The 15191-nt window shown below is 40.5% G+C and overlaps 1 protein-coding gene across 5 annotated transcripts in view; it reads right to left on the minus strand.

Moving 5' to 3' along the window:
* Nucleotides 1-1091: 1091 nt before the first annotated feature.
* LOC101687220 (SEC23 interacting protein) overlaps nucleotides 1092-15191 on the minus strand; it is a 41206-nt gene continuing 27106 nt past the window's right edge. For 2 of the 5 annotated variants that reach the window (XM_045068496.1, XM_004751816.3), the window contains 6 exons: nucleotides 12925-13080; nucleotides 12206-12308; nucleotides 9863-10048; nucleotides 9019-9181; nucleotides 8434-8535; nucleotides 1092-2231 (listed from right to left, as the gene is read on the minus strand). In XM_045068496.1, coding sequence (XP_044924431.1) covers nucleotides 8454-8535; nucleotides 9019-9181; nucleotides 9863-10048; nucleotides 12206-12308; nucleotides 12925-13080 — 690 coding nt within the window. In that variant the 3' untranslated portion in view covers nucleotides 1092-2231; nucleotides 8434-8453. Of the gene's footprint in view, nucleotides 2250-8433; nucleotides 8536-9018; nucleotides 9182-9862; nucleotides 10049-12205; nucleotides 12309-12924; nucleotides 13081-15191 lie in introns of all 5 variants that reach the window. The other 3 variants (XM_004751818.3, XM_004751817.3, XM_013055758.2) reach the window with 3 other exon arrangements.

The following is a 15191-nucleotide window of genomic DNA, read 5'->3' on the forward strand; positions in this document are numbered from 1 at the left end:
ACTGCGTTAGGCATGGTGGTTCAACACTGTTCCAACAGTGAACAGCATGCTAACACGGACAGATTCTGCCCTCATGGAACCTACTAACAGTTTTCCTTTTTTCTTTTGTTTACAGAAATGGAAGAGTAGGGCACCTGGGTGGCTCAGTTAGTTAAGCGTCTGACTCTTGGTTTCAGCTCAAGTCATGATCTTGGAGTTGTAGGATTGAACCCCAGGTCAAGCTCCGTGCGGAGCAAGGCGCCCACTTGAGATTCTCTGCATCTCCCTCTGACCAACCCCTTCCCATAAATAAAATCTTTTTTATTGACAGAGAGAGAGAGAGATCACAAGTAGGCAGAGAGGCAGACAGAGAGAGAAGGGGAAGCAGACTCCCCGCTGAGCAAGGAGCCCGATGTGGGGCTCAATCCCAGGACCCTGGAATCATGACCTGAGCTGAAGGCAGAAGTTTTAACCCACTGAACCACTGAGACACCCCAAACCTTTAAAAAAAAAATTGAGTAATATAAATACATGTCCACAGGCAGAGCCACCCAAAAATTTATGTTTCAAGTGTTAAAATTTCAAGATTCCTGAAACCTAGCTAGTATATATTTCTTCTTTGGACATTGGCTCAAGTGTTTCTCCTCCTCTGCCCACAAATAATCAGACGACAGGCTGAACGATGCTGCTGAAACCAGCTGTAAGTTGAAAAATCAAATTAGACTGGATTTTATTAAGTATATATAAATAGCCCCTATTTTTCTTTATTTTATCACTTTGGGAAAGTTAAGTGGAGATTAGGTGAAAAGCAGTAATACTAGGTGTAGAGACATGACAGCCAAAAGGGAGTCAGTGAAACTGTATTCCAGCCCGATCTGCCACTAGGTCTGCAGCCAGCGAAAAGCAAGCAGTGTCACGTCCTCGCTGGAGAAGGAGGTGGTCAGCATAAACAGATGTTGCCCGAGATCACGTGCCGCTCTAAAACTGCTCTGTCCTAATTCAATTATTAGGCGATAATGCTACGAACTAACTACATACGGCAGGCACTCACAATGAAAAGTAAACGAACGATGAACTCAGAGGAATATTTAAGGAAGACGAGAAACATTTGCTGCTTTTTAAAAATGCAGTGACTATTTTATTCACACTAATTAGAATATATACACAAAAAAATGTGTATCATATGTTGCTTTCAAAAAATTCTATGTTCCATGAGAACTATGTAATAAACAGTGTAAAATGTTTCTACTGCATAACAAAGGAAGAAAAATCAGCATTCCCATGTAGTATTAGGAAAATATTTAAGATAATTTGAAGTTATAAGAAAACAAAGTGAAATATTACAGAACAGTCTTTTCAGGAAGTAGATGTTATAGTCTAGAAGCAATACATTTCATACTCTGAAACACTTTGGTATAAGTGAAATTAATACAAAGCAAAAAAAAAAGAACAACAAAAGAAAAACCCAAGAAACTCTACTTTGGTTCACATTAATTGAAAGTTTAGCAACAAGGCAACTGCACGGCTACCTCAGATGACAAAATGGAAAACGTCCCATTGGCTCCCCCGCCCCCGCGCCACCGCTGGCTGACAAGGATGTGCCGGGAGAGCGCTTCCCGGGACTTTGGGGCCACGGCAGCTTCTTATGTCCACCACTATGTGCTCAGCCAGTGCTTGAAAGGCTTCATAAAACCTCAGATTCAACTTGGAATATAAGCAATCTTGGTTACTTCCTCTTAGACACAAATGACCCCACAGTAAAGCAGCTCAGAACTACAACTCACATTTAAAGTAGAAAAGTAGAACGCAAATTTTTGAAAAATCATATAACTACAGTTTCTCAAGAAGTCCATACTTGAATAAAAGAACATACTACATTAATTTAAAAAAATGCAAGTTTAATAACCCACTGACAGTAAGTTTTTAAGAAACAGAAATAACCGTCTGCATGCCACAAATAGTTCTTCATCGATATCAAGCATTACTTTGACAGCTGCACAACTAACCTGATCTGAGGAATTTTTAATTGCATCATTTTTAAAATTACATTTTCTTATCCATACTGTCCAAACGTGGTACTGATTTTCTTCATTGTCTTTTTGTTCTGCATGTTATCTTTTAAATGGCTTCCTACTTGTGAGAATTCTTTCTGAGCAAATGTTGATGAACCACTTTTTCGTCATCCATCACAGGCGCAAACTGGGAATGTCCTCTGAGAGTTTTCTCAGCCACGTAATTTCTACTCCAACTTTCTGGAAAGACAAGAAAGTCTTTAAAAGAAAACAGAATCCTTGGTGAACTTTGCAAACTTAGAGTAATAATATACTAATGCACTGTTGCTCCTTCCTGAAGTAAAAGAATATTCTATCATGTGCTCAGCTTTACCACGTGTGCACCATTAACTGCCTCCAAAGAACACAGCCTGTGAGCACAAGACCTCGGGGCTCCGGAAGGGACAGAGTGCGGGAGGGAGTGTTCAGTGAGATTAACTAGTGGGTAGATCTTCAGAACAAAAAGAGTACAGAAGGTAAAAGAAAAAATTTCTGTCAAGTTCATGTGAGACTTTTTAAAGAACAATTCTAAAAAGGATGAAAGGAGATAAACATAAAGAATTATTCAACAGGGGGCGCCTGGGTGGCTCAGTCGGTTGGGTGTCTGCCTTCAGCCCAGGTCATGATCCAGGGTCCTGGGATCGAGTCCAGCATCAGGCTCCCTCTTTGGCGGACAGCCTGCTTCTCCCTCTCTCTCTGCCTGCCTCTCTGCCTGCTTGTGATCTCTCTCTCTCTCTGTCAAATAAACAAACAAAATCTTTTTTAAAAATCTCTTAAGGGCGCCTGGGTGGCTCAGTGGGTTAAGCCGCTGCCTTCGGCTCAGGTCATGATCTCAGGGTCCTGGGATCGAGTCCCGCATCGGGCTCTCTGCTCGGCAGGGAGCCTGCTTCCTCCTCTCTCTCTGCCTGCCTCTCTGCCTACTTGTGTTCTGTCAAATAAATAAAAATAAAAAAAATCTTTAAAAAAAAAAAAATCTCTTAAAAAAAAAAACAGTATCAGGAACTTAAGTTCTGCCCAAATTTAACAACCAAGTATAAGAAGAAAGAAAACAATGAACAATGAACAAATAATGTGTGAAATGAAAGGTCTTAGTTTTTCATATTAGGTGAATCCTAATTGAATTAGGTGATCCTAGAACTACATTGTTTGGGTTTTGTTTTGCTTTGTTTTGCGGACAGAGACATCAGGAGAACTTAAGTCATTTCAAAATTCATTTGGAACAAGAGCCAAGACTTACAGTATACGAAGACCTTGCACTGCCAGACGGTAAAATCCATCAAGTTACAATCACTAAAATACCATATTTCACGAAGTTTAAGACACCATCAAACGTTAAGATGCACTGTTATTTTATGTACCCACACAAAGAAAAGGAAAGTAGCTCAGGATACGGAATCTAAAGGAGACAGGGACCACCTCAAAAAGTGGGGACACTGGATGGCTACTGCCTCAATGAGGGGGAGAAAAAAATAACCCTTTCTCTACAAGGAACAGCAAAGAAGTCTCTGACAATGGGAAGAGGAGAAAAAATACTCCTTGGTATTTGAACTGGTCCTCCAGTCCTGCCAACCCATACATTTTGTGGTCTGAATTCACACTAGCAGCAAAGTCCAAAATATCTCAAGCAGAGAAATCAGGTTAAGACGACTCGGGTTGGTACTGCTCCCCCAGCCCCATAAATGGCAGAAAAAAAAAATGCAAACCATCTGGGGAAGAACTCAACTGCCATCCTGGCCATAGCTGACTAGAAGATGTAATCCAAATTTAAAGATAAAATGTGGAATTTATATGACTTGAAATCAGTAAAATACAATAGGCAGATAAGTAAGTCAGTAGAAGAGATGTCCAAAAGCCTAGAAAACAAATACTGGGTACACTTATCATGATGAGCACTGAGTTAAGTTTAGAAGTGTTGAATCACTACATTGTACACTTTAAATGAATTTAATACCATATGTTAACTACGCTGGAATTAAAATTTTTTAAAAAATCAAATTTTCTCATCAAACAAAACAAAACAAAACAAACACTGGGCATATAATAAAACTGTCAAACGAGAGCATATCATAGAAACATCAATGACAAAAGGGTACATTTTAATATATGGCACAGCCAAAAAAACTAAGAAAAAAGTTAAATCCCTCTATTCTTCTAAACTATGTTCTTCTAAACTATGAAGTTAAATGAAAAACAAACTCATTTAAGAAAAAATTAAGCATAATAATTGAAATGATAATCTCAAAAAACTGGCCCACATTTTTTTTTCTTTTTTCTTTTTTTTTTTCGGTGGTAGAGAGAGAGAAACAGGGAGAGAGGGAACATAAGCAGGGGGCGTGGTAGAGGGAGAAGCAGGCTTCCTGCTGAGCAGGGAGCACAATGCAGGGCTCGATCCCAGGACCTGAGCCGAAGCCAGATGCTTAACAACTGAGCCACCCAGGCACCCCCGGCCCACCTATTTTTAAAATATGCTCTTTACCCACCCAATGCCCCAAAAGCCAAAGCATAAGCAAAAATAAAAGGCAAATGTCAAACTGAAAAACAACTCCGCAGTGACAAAGGGCTAATATCCTTAAAATATCATAACTATAAATCAGTTAGAAACAAAAATACCCTACACCACACCTCCACACCTTTTGCTCAAAGGCCAAGACTAGACAACTGACAACAAAGACAAATGGCCACTGAAATATCCCAATAATGCTACATTTCACTAGCGTCGGAAATACAAACTAAAACAATGATAAACAATTCATGCAATTATCAACCAAATTTTTTAAATGGTAATACCCAGTGTTGGCAAGGATACAGGAAAACCAGCACTTACACAGACATGAAAATTGAGCAACTTTTCTGAAATGCAATTTAACAAGAGGTGTAGATTCAAAATCCTTTGCAAATGTGCAGTACGCTTAGATCCAGCAATGCTACATGTAGGAATTTATCCCAAACAGATTTGTGCAAAAGGTACATGCAACTGTATGTCAGATTTATAATAAAGTTGGAAATACATCTAAACACCTGACAATGGCAAATAACTTAGGTACTTTAATAGAACTCTAAAATGGAATACAATGCAACTATTAAATATTACGTATCCCAGAGCATTGTTTATAACTAGTGAAAGATTAGAATAACCTAAATGCCCATCAACAAAGAACTGGCTAAAAAAACTACAGTGTAGCAGTCAGTGGGACACTACACTATCATTACAAACAATGAGACAGCTCTTACATCCTGAGAGATCTACTTCTCTTGGTCTGAACTGATCTTCTCTCCCCAGATACCCACCCAGCTTACTTGCTTCAATGACACCTTATCAGTGACAGTGTCCCTCACCATCTTAGGATAGCAACTTGTCCCATCCCGAGTGTGCTCCCTCTCTCCCTTACCCTGCTGTTCTATTTTTACCATCTGGCACCCTGCAATCATGTACTTACTGCCCATCCTCCCCAGAGGAAAAGATCTTACCTGTGTCAGTGCCCACACTCCCCTCCTCCATCTGTTCCAGGAAAGATGTATCCCTGCTCCTCTCCTCAGGCTAAATGCTTCACGTGGCCTTGGCCCCTTCCTGCATTACCCTTTCAAGTATTTCCCTCCACAATTACCCCTTTTACTTCTGCCTTATCAATTTCACCCTCCAATACTGGATCGTTCTCAGTAGCAAACAAACACACCTTAATATCATAAAATGTCCCCGTCTCATTTCTATTATCCTTCACAGCAGAACTTTTTCCTCTCTGACCCTTACCTCTCCCTCCACTCACTTTACCTCAGCCATGACATGAAAACACCTTTGCTCAAGGTCACCAATGATGTCCTACGTTCGCCTCAAACCAATGGCCAAGTCTTGGTTCTTGACCTTGACCTCTCTCTCAGCAGCACTGGACACAGCTAACTACTCTCTCTTGAAGCAATCTTTTCTCAGCTTCCCTGAGCTCACAAGTGTCCCCAAATCTTCTCTCACTTCAATGGCTCCTCCTTGTCCACCAGACCTCTTCTCTACCTACATACTTCAAGGTGATCTCATCCCATTTCTGGCTTCAAATGACCACATATATGCTGATGATTGGTTTTAAGGTCATTACCTTGAGCTCTGAGCTTCAGACCCCCAGCTCCAGAACATCAACCACTGACTTAACAGAAGAGATTCCCATTCTCACACCTCACCAAAAAACTAAGCTCTGTCCACAAGCCTTCTCAGGAAAAGGTACCATAATCCACCCAGCTGCTCACACCAAAATCGTAAGAGTCATCCTCAACTTCCTTCCTTCCTCCCTCACGATGAACTTATCTGGAAGCCCTGGACTTCCTCCCTGTAAAACAGATCTGCACTCAACCATCTCTCACCACCCCTACTGCTAGAGCCCTAGTCAACGCCACACCAGCCTCTTAATTATTCTCCCTTCCTCTCTCCTTGCCAGCATGTGCCCTCCACCCAACACCTAGACAGAGCGTTCCTTCTGAAATCTAACCCAAGTCACATCACAACTCCCGTTAAAACCCTCCATGTTTCCATTATACTTAGAGTAGAATGCAAAGGCCTTACCAGCTTCCTCATAAGCAGGCCTGCCACCTCTGACTCCTCTCCCCCTGTGCTCCCCTTCATTACCCCCAGCCATACTGGCCTGCTTTCTGTCCTGCAGATGTGCCGTGTCTCTTCCCATCTCACGACATTTGCAGCTGCCCTTCCTCCTGCTTGGATTGCTCTCCTCATATCCTCAGATATCCACCTCCCTCTCATCTTTCAAATTTCAACTCCAATGTTGTCATCTCAGCAAGGCCTTCCCCAGAAGCAACCCATCACCACAACATCTTCCTAGACCTATCTCCACATGACCTATCAATATCTGAAATTTACTTATGGATTAGAGCATAGGTTTACTATCGGTCTCCTCCCAGTAGAAGATAAATCCTTTAAAGGTGAGAACCCTGTCTTATTTTCCACTTATCCACAGCATGAAAACTAGTGTCTGGCACATAGTAAGTACCAAATAAATATTTGAGAACCAAATAAGAGACGATTTTGTAATTGAAAATCTGAACTGGGGTAGTTTTTGACATTACCTTTAGTTTATTTTACTACTATAATTCCAGAAATGGTGAGAACTGATAATACTGTATCAAGAATCTGATTATAAAATGGCTTTTCAGACCTCTTCCCTACTCTGTTGACTAAGACTCTCCTATATACATTAGGAAATGATCTAAATGTACACTAACAGGAAACTGGCTAACTAAGATGGAACACAGCCACACACGAAATTACTATGTAGCCGGAAATTACTATGTAGCCGTGAAAGAGAATGAAAAAGATATAAGCTAACACAGAAAGTTGTGCAAGTTATAAGGCTGATCGAAAACATCAAGTTGCAAAATAATACTGATCGAAAACATCAAGTTGCAAAATAATACGTCCAATGAGATCCCTTTGTTTTTATAGGCACATGCATTTGATTGGATGTGCACGGGGCAATCCAAGGAAACCCTACTGAAAGCGGTTCTCTCTCCAAAATAAGAAGGTAGAGGCTGAACTTAACATTTATTACTTGAAAATTAAAAAGTGTCATGAACAGGGCGCCTGAGTGGCTCAGTCAGTTGAGCATCTGCCTTCAGTTCAGGTCATGACCTCAGGGTCCTGGGATGGAGCCCTGCACGGTGCTCCCTACTCAGTGGGGAGTCTGCTTTTCCCTCTGCCTGCCACTCTCCTTGCTTGTGTGCTCTCTCAATCTCTCTCTCTGACAAATAAAGAAATAAAATCTTTAAAATAAAATACAAGGATTAGCTAAAACTGCCAATGCCTTTTCCCCCTTACTTATGTCTTAAATGTACACACAATGTCTGGAACTACGGGTGTCATCTCATAACTATGGATTAAGAGTCAAAATGCAGTATAAAGATGCCACCAATGTGAAAGTCCAGTGACATCATTCAACAGATGAACCCTTCCCATTACACAAGAAAAATAAACCTCTATTCATTTGAGGTACTGTGAATTGGATTCTGTTACCTACAACCAAAGGAATTCCTAACTGACATTCCTGGGAATATCTTTCAGAAAGAAACTGAAAATAAAAGAAGTCAAATTTTATGCAGTATTAGGAAGAAAATTATAACATGTCAGAAATGCAGTCTGCAAACCAATTCCCCCTCTTTAATGTCTCTATTCTGAATTTTTTTAAAAAAGAAAAAAGAAACACTGGGAAGAAACAGAAAAGAGAAAATTATAGTCAACAGCAACTCCATAAAAAAGACTTCAGAAGGGCACCCAGCTGGCGCAGTCAGGCAGCATGCGACCCGTGAGTTCCAGCCCCACGTTGGATATAGAGATTACTTTAAAAAAAAAAAAATTTTTTTTTCAGGATGAAACATTCACAGTGTATGCACACAATAAAGATAGACTCACACAGTGCAACTGAAGTCCAATCAATGCTGGGGCTGTTCTGGACTGATGTTCATTGTTCGATAAATTTCTTTAAGTAACAACAGAGCAGTATCTTCAGATTCCCTATCACAAAGAAAAGAATATTTTTACTTAAGAGACCATTCGTAGAAATTAACCTCTATACATAAAGGTGGAAAATGCAGCCCTTGCTCTGGTCAACCCTACCTAGGAAAGGCAAATGACAGTGTAGTCTTAAAGCTGTCCTTATGAACTGGACGGACACCGATCAGCTACAAAATAGCTGTGTGCAATCCTCCACGGTGACAGGGGACATCTGAAAGGATGGCTTTTCAAAGTCCCTACCACTCCCGTTCTGTGAAAGGTATCCCTACAAAATTAGTGTGCGAGTACCAAAGGCCTTTGGTCAAAAAGAGATGACACACTGCCATCTTGTGGATAATAAAGGGGGAAAATACTGATTTTGAATATATGGCAGTTGTAATTAATATTCCATCATAAATGATAAATCAGCTACAGAGTCTCCCTGAAACGTATGTGCTAGCACCTAAAGGCCACGCAAATATTATCAAAGAAGAAACCACTTACCAATAGCATAAATGACTCTGAAGAGCGAAAAGATATTCATTAAAACTCTCTATTGGCTTTTCTTGAAGAACGTAGTCAATTCGGCGACCTCCGTTTAGCATTCCAACCTTTCCTAAGTAGTCCTCATCCTTGGAAAAATCTGGACTTTCAACAATCTTTTCTGCTAGAATTTAAACCATTTCAATATCAAAGTCAATCACTTAATCATTATCCTTTGACTTTAGCTGACTTTCTGGGCTCAAGAGAGTATCGCTTGACACACGTAGCAACCTGGGGAACTACCAGGCTCACTTCCCATTCCTCCAAAGAGCCAGGGGAAGGAAGAGGGGCTGGTTACCCGAGAGAGAGGAGAAAGAGCCAACGAGCTGACAGAAGTTTTGAAGAAGAGGGGTGAGAGAACATTGTAGAAAGAAAGGAAACAGAATTAGAATCTGAAAGAGTCAAAAACATCCTGGCACAATGATCTCACAAGGCAGACACAGTCTAGAATATAAGGACACCGTGAAACAGCAGCATCAGGACGATAATTTCTTACAGTGGGTCTTTAAAATGCCTGAATACAAGCTTAGCTGTTAACTCTGATATTCCACTCTGGCCTTAGAAATCTCAACAAAAACTTAAGAATGCAGAGTAAAAAGTCCAGCAACTTTCAGGCAAAAACCCAGAAAAAGAAATGATACGCATTGTGAAGTACAGTTAATCCTAACAGATTTTCCTTTACAAAAGAATCTCTAACATTTTAACAGAACGGAACAGAATGGAAAAGCATCATTAAATAATTCGGAAGTAATATGTTTACAAATAACATTTGTACTAGAAAATGCTTCTCAAATGTCAAATTTACCTTCAACTACTTGTTTCTCTTCTTCTTCTTTGATCTGATTGGCCACTTTCTCCAGTTCTTCTTGCAGCTGAGTTGAAGAGGTGTGAGCGCGGGCAAACTCGTTTAACGTCTGCCAAGCACTTTTCAGGGAGCTAATGAAGCCCTGCTTCAAATCAGATCCCATACGAGAGAGACTGTCTTTCAGCTCTACGGAGATTAAGATGACATACCATGTCGGTTAGTCACTGGATAAAATTCTGCACCACAAAAACTGAAACTAAAGTTAACACTCTTCTCAGACAGGGTAAGTCCTCTTTTAAACGCCATAGTTTTCGGCCAAGAACTCTCAATATATTAAAATGTTTTGTAGAGGGGCCCCTGGGTGGCTTAGTCAGTTAAGCGTCTGCCTTGGGCTCAGGTCATGATCCCAGGGTCCTAAGTTCAAGTCTCTCAACGGGCTCCTTGCTCAGCGGGGAGCCTGCTGCTTCTCCTTCCACCTGCCGCTGCCCTGCTTGTGAGCTCTCTCTGACAAACACATAAATCAAATTGTAAAAAAAGTTTTATAGAGCCTTATTGTCATTTTTTTTTTAACAGCTAAAACTAATTCAGCCAAAATGTGTACGCTTCCTCTCTCCACAAAAGTTAAAAATAGGGGCGCCTGGGTGGCTCAGTGGGTTAAGCCGCTGCCTTCGGCTCAGGTCATGATCTCAGGGTCCTGGGATCGAGTCCCGCATCGGGCTCTCTGCTCAGCAGGGAGCCTGCTTCCCTGTCTCTCTCTCTGCCTGCCTCTCCGTCTACTTGTGATTTCTCTCTGTCAAATAAATAAATAAAATCTTTAAAAAAAAAAAAAAAGTTAAAAATAAAAGGTGGGAAGGTGGAGTTCAAATACCGTAATAATGTGGGCACGTTCATGTGCCTTTTTTCCGTAAGTTAAAAGAGATGGGCCTCTCCCCTCTCATGCTCTCTCTCACTCTGTTTCTCTCTCTCTCTCAAAATAAATAAATAAAAATCTTTAACAACAACAACAAAAAAAAAGGGCGCCTGGGTGGCTCAGTTGGTTAGGCAACTGCCTTCGGCTCAGGTCATGATCCCGGAGTCCTGGGATCTATGAGTCCCGCCTCGGGCTCCCAGCTCCATGGGGAGTCTGCTTCTCCCTCTGACCTCCCCTCTCATGCTCTCTCTCACTCTGTCTCTCTCTCTCTCTCAAAATAAATAAATAAAAATCTTTAAAAAAAAAAAAATGAGCCCACAAGATTAAAAAGATGACTGTTTTTTTAATCTATAATCCTAAAATGGTTTTGAGAATTTGAGATTTTATTTTTTTTTTTAAGATTTTATTTATTTATTTGACAGAGAGAAATCACAAGTAGATGGAGAGGCAGGCAGAGAGAGAGAGGGAAGCAGGCTCCCTGCTGAGCAGAGAGCCCGATGCGGGACTCGATCCCAGGATCCTGAGATCATGACCTGAGCCGAAGGCAGCGGCTTAACCCACTGAGCCACCAAGGCGCCCCGAGAATTTGAGATTTTAATATAACAACAATATAAACTTCTGATTTAAAAATGAAGAAACCCCTACCCTTCCACCTTTTCTACTTTGTGGTCTAATAAACCCTATTTGAATTCAACGTATTTGAGTACCAAACTTCCCATTTTAACTCCAAAAGAGTTAAGTATTTTTTAACTGCACGATGTAAGTCCCCCCCCCCAAAAAAAAGGAACGAAGGAAGAACAGAAAAAAGAAAGAAAATCCAGTTTTCAACAAAAGGATCCGATGCCTTTCCCCTTTTCCCCACTGCACTCCCGTCCCTTCCACCCAAACCTTTAAACCTACGGATGACGGACACCATTAACAGGCGTAAGAGAGACATGAACCCCGCTTGGAATTATTACTGATCCACTATGTTTAATGGATGTTTTTAACTGGAAAAGTTTATATAGTTAGCAAGGAAGTAACAGCTCATTTGACTTAGCATCAAGTTTATTTCTTCGGGGTCCTTAGTTCAAGTGTTATTCTGCTTCCTAACTCCAGAAATTATGACTAAATTCTATCAATCTTTGCGTCTCATCACTTTAGTACTGACGTCCCTCATTCCTAAGTATCTCAACCATTAGAACACCATACCAAGAAGAAAGTCATCAAGGAGAAGCAACTCATTCAGAACTTTCTTTATAGCTCTTCTGAACATTTAATAAACAGGTTCCAAACACAGAAGGCACTTAAATAACATTAATTTTATGAGAAAGGATCTAGTGTTAAAATGTTCATGATTAAATTACAAATGACAGAAAGGACATAATTCATTATGACTAACAGATTACAAAATGACAGAAAGGAAACAAGTTTTTATAGTATTTGCTTTTTACCTAAATGAAGTCTTTTTCTGCCTTTGTGATGTGGGATGAGAACCGCTTTCAGGTCCAAATCTGGAACAATCATGGGCTCTAATCTATAAGCCACTGGATCAAGCTGTAAAGAAAAGTGAAATTTAGGAAAAGTTCTTTTATCTTGAGTTATGTATCTTGACTGGGTGACAAAACAGGTAACACCAAACCAGAGATTCTGATTTTTTCACAAGTGGTAATTATAAGAAGACTTACTACTGGTAATTATAAGAAGACTTCTAAATCTGTGAGTAAAACTGGCTTTGCAAGCAAAGCAATAGAATTATTTCCTTGAACAAAGGCTTCCTGGTAGAAAAGTTTATTGGACAGCATCAGACTATTCTCTATTAGGACAAAGAGTTGAGTTGTACATCAAAATGAGAATTAGTTCCTAAGAAATAAGAATCTGAGACTCTAGGGGTGCCTGGGTGGCTCAATGGGTTAAGCCTCTGCCTTCGGCTTGGGTCATAATCTCAGGGTCCCGGGATCAAGCCCTGCATCAGGCTCTCTGCTTGGCGGGGAGCCTGCTTCCTCCTCTCTCTCTGCCTGCTTCTCTGCCTACTGTGATCTCTGTCAAATAAAAAAATAAAATCTTTAAAAAAAAAAAAAAAGAATCTGAGACTCTATAAGGATGATCTAGTAAGTGTTTCTATGGAGGTGTTTCATCTTTTTCAAAATAAAAAGTAGTTCACGTCACTCACTGGATGATAAATATTGAAGAATCCTTTACACGTAGGAAGCCTGTAGTTCTCATCTATTCTATCCACTCCTCGAATAGTGAGAAACATACCAACTGGAGATCCCAAGGCAAAGAAAATCTCTGGCTCAAAGTCTAATGCGTTGTAAACAACAGAAACCTAGAAAGAATCAAAAAAACAATATTAGATCATCATTCCAAGGTCACAGAATAAAAAATTCAGAAGTTCAAGCTGGAACTGCACTTAATTAAAAGCATGTTAACACAGATGGTGCCACTCTAGGTATGGTTTATAATGTTTATAATCACTGTCAGCTATTTTAAAGGGACAAAAAATTTCTCTTTAAAATCTTCATAGAGGGCGCCTGGGTGACTCAGAGGGTTAAGCCTCTGCCTTCGGCTCAGGTCATGATCTCAGGGTCCTGGGATCGAGTCCCGCATCGGGCTCTCTGCTCAGCGGGGAGACTGCTTCTTCCTCTCTCTCTCTCTGCCTGCCTCTCTGCCTACTTGTGATCTCTGTCTGTCAAATAAATAAATAAAATCTTTAAAAAAAAAAAAAAAATCTTCATAGACTGGGGGCACCTGGGTGGCTCAGTCGTTAAGCATCTGACTTCAGCTCAGGTCATGATCCCAGAGTCATGGGATTGAGCCCCGCACTGGGCTCCCTGCTTGGCGGGAAGCCAGCTTCTCCCTCTCCTACTGCCTCACCTTGTGTTTCCTCTCTCACTGTGTCTGTCTCTGTCAAATAAATAGAATCTTCAAAAAAAAAAAGGTAAAATCTTCATAGACTATTACATCCTCTGTATATATTTTACTTGTTGTAGAGCATAACATATACAGTATATAGTAAACATTGTATTTATTATAATTATAAATATCTGAAATTATAGATTCTAGATTCAAACTGCCTGGGCTTGAATCCTGGCTCCACAACTTACTGTGTGACCTTGGGCAAGTTTCTTAACCTCTGCCTGTTTCCTCATCTACAAAATGGGGATAACAATGCCAAACTCATAATGGGGTTGAAAAATAAATAACCTCATCCACATATAGTGCTTAGCACAGAGCCTGGCCTATTTTAAAGCATCCCACAACTGTTACTTCTCTTATAACTACCACCTTTGTTTGTCCAAGCAAGTTTCTTTCCAGTAGAAAAATGCTTTGTCCCAAGAGAGCCCCTGTTTTGGCAGCTTGCTTTTAGCCCCTCACCTCACTGACAATGGCCCAGAGTAAGAGAAAGCCCCTACGTTCGTGGCACTCTACGGTTTACAAAGCTCTTTTGTTTGTTGCTCAGTGGTAGGATAGAGGTCTTTGTCACTCTGGTATCCTGACGATGAAGAATGATGAGCGACATAATCCGACCGCGTGACAAAGGCCCCCTGAAAGGGAGGTACAGCAAGATTATCGTGTCCATTTCTCAGATGGTGACAGTGACGCTCAGAGAGATGACGTCACTCACCGACAAGCACTCACTAGTGAGTGGCAGAATGAGAACTTTGAATTCCAAATCCAACGCGCCTTCTACTACCCTAGGCTGCCCCTTCTAACCAAGTCTAGGCTGTTCATCCCTTGGCTTGCCCTTATATTTCCAAATTCAACGGCTTCTGCTACTGATGAGGGCCACACGGGACATGCTCTCAAGATTATACATTTCCCCCAGCTCCAGATTTAAAAAAAGAAGAAGAAAATAGAAAGTTAAGAGAAAAATTACCAACTGGAAATTCAACATAGATGAAAAAAGAGCTAATATCCTTAACAGACAGAAATTCTTAAATATCCAAAAAGGAAAAAGAAACTCAGGAGAAAAGTAGGTAAAATCAACACTTCACAAAAGAAAAACGCTTAGAAGACATATGAGAAAACATCTAACTTCTCTAATGTTCAGAAAGACAGTGAGATGCCATTTCCCTACAAGGTTATCAGAGAGATGAATGAAATACTAAAAAGAAAGAAAGAATCTTCTGTTTTCATAAAAGTCATTTTTTCAGAAGAAAGTGATAAAAGTGAGAATACTACCTATCTGTAAGGGAGAATGACAGCGCCAGAGTTAGTGAGGAGAGAGAGGGGGATCAGTCTTATAAATTGCCTCTGAGAATACAAACCGACAAAACTTTTTCAGGGGCAAGTAGAAGTAACTACCAGAATTTTCATATGTACATTCTTGGGCCCACCTACCCCACTTCCACTTATTTAACTGAAGGAAATAACAAAGAATATGCACAGAAAATTGGTTTAGAAGTGTTCATCACTGGACTGCTTAAAAGAGTGAAA

The sequence above is a fragment of the Mustela putorius genome, unplaced genomic scaffold (genome assembly GCF_011764305.1).
Source record: "Mustela putorius furo isolate JIRA1106 unplaced genomic scaffold, ASM1176430v1.1 tig00003909_pilon_pilon_pilon, whole genome shotgun sequence".
NCBI lineage: Eukaryota > Metazoa > Chordata > Mammalia > Carnivora > Mustelidae > Mustela > Mustela putorius.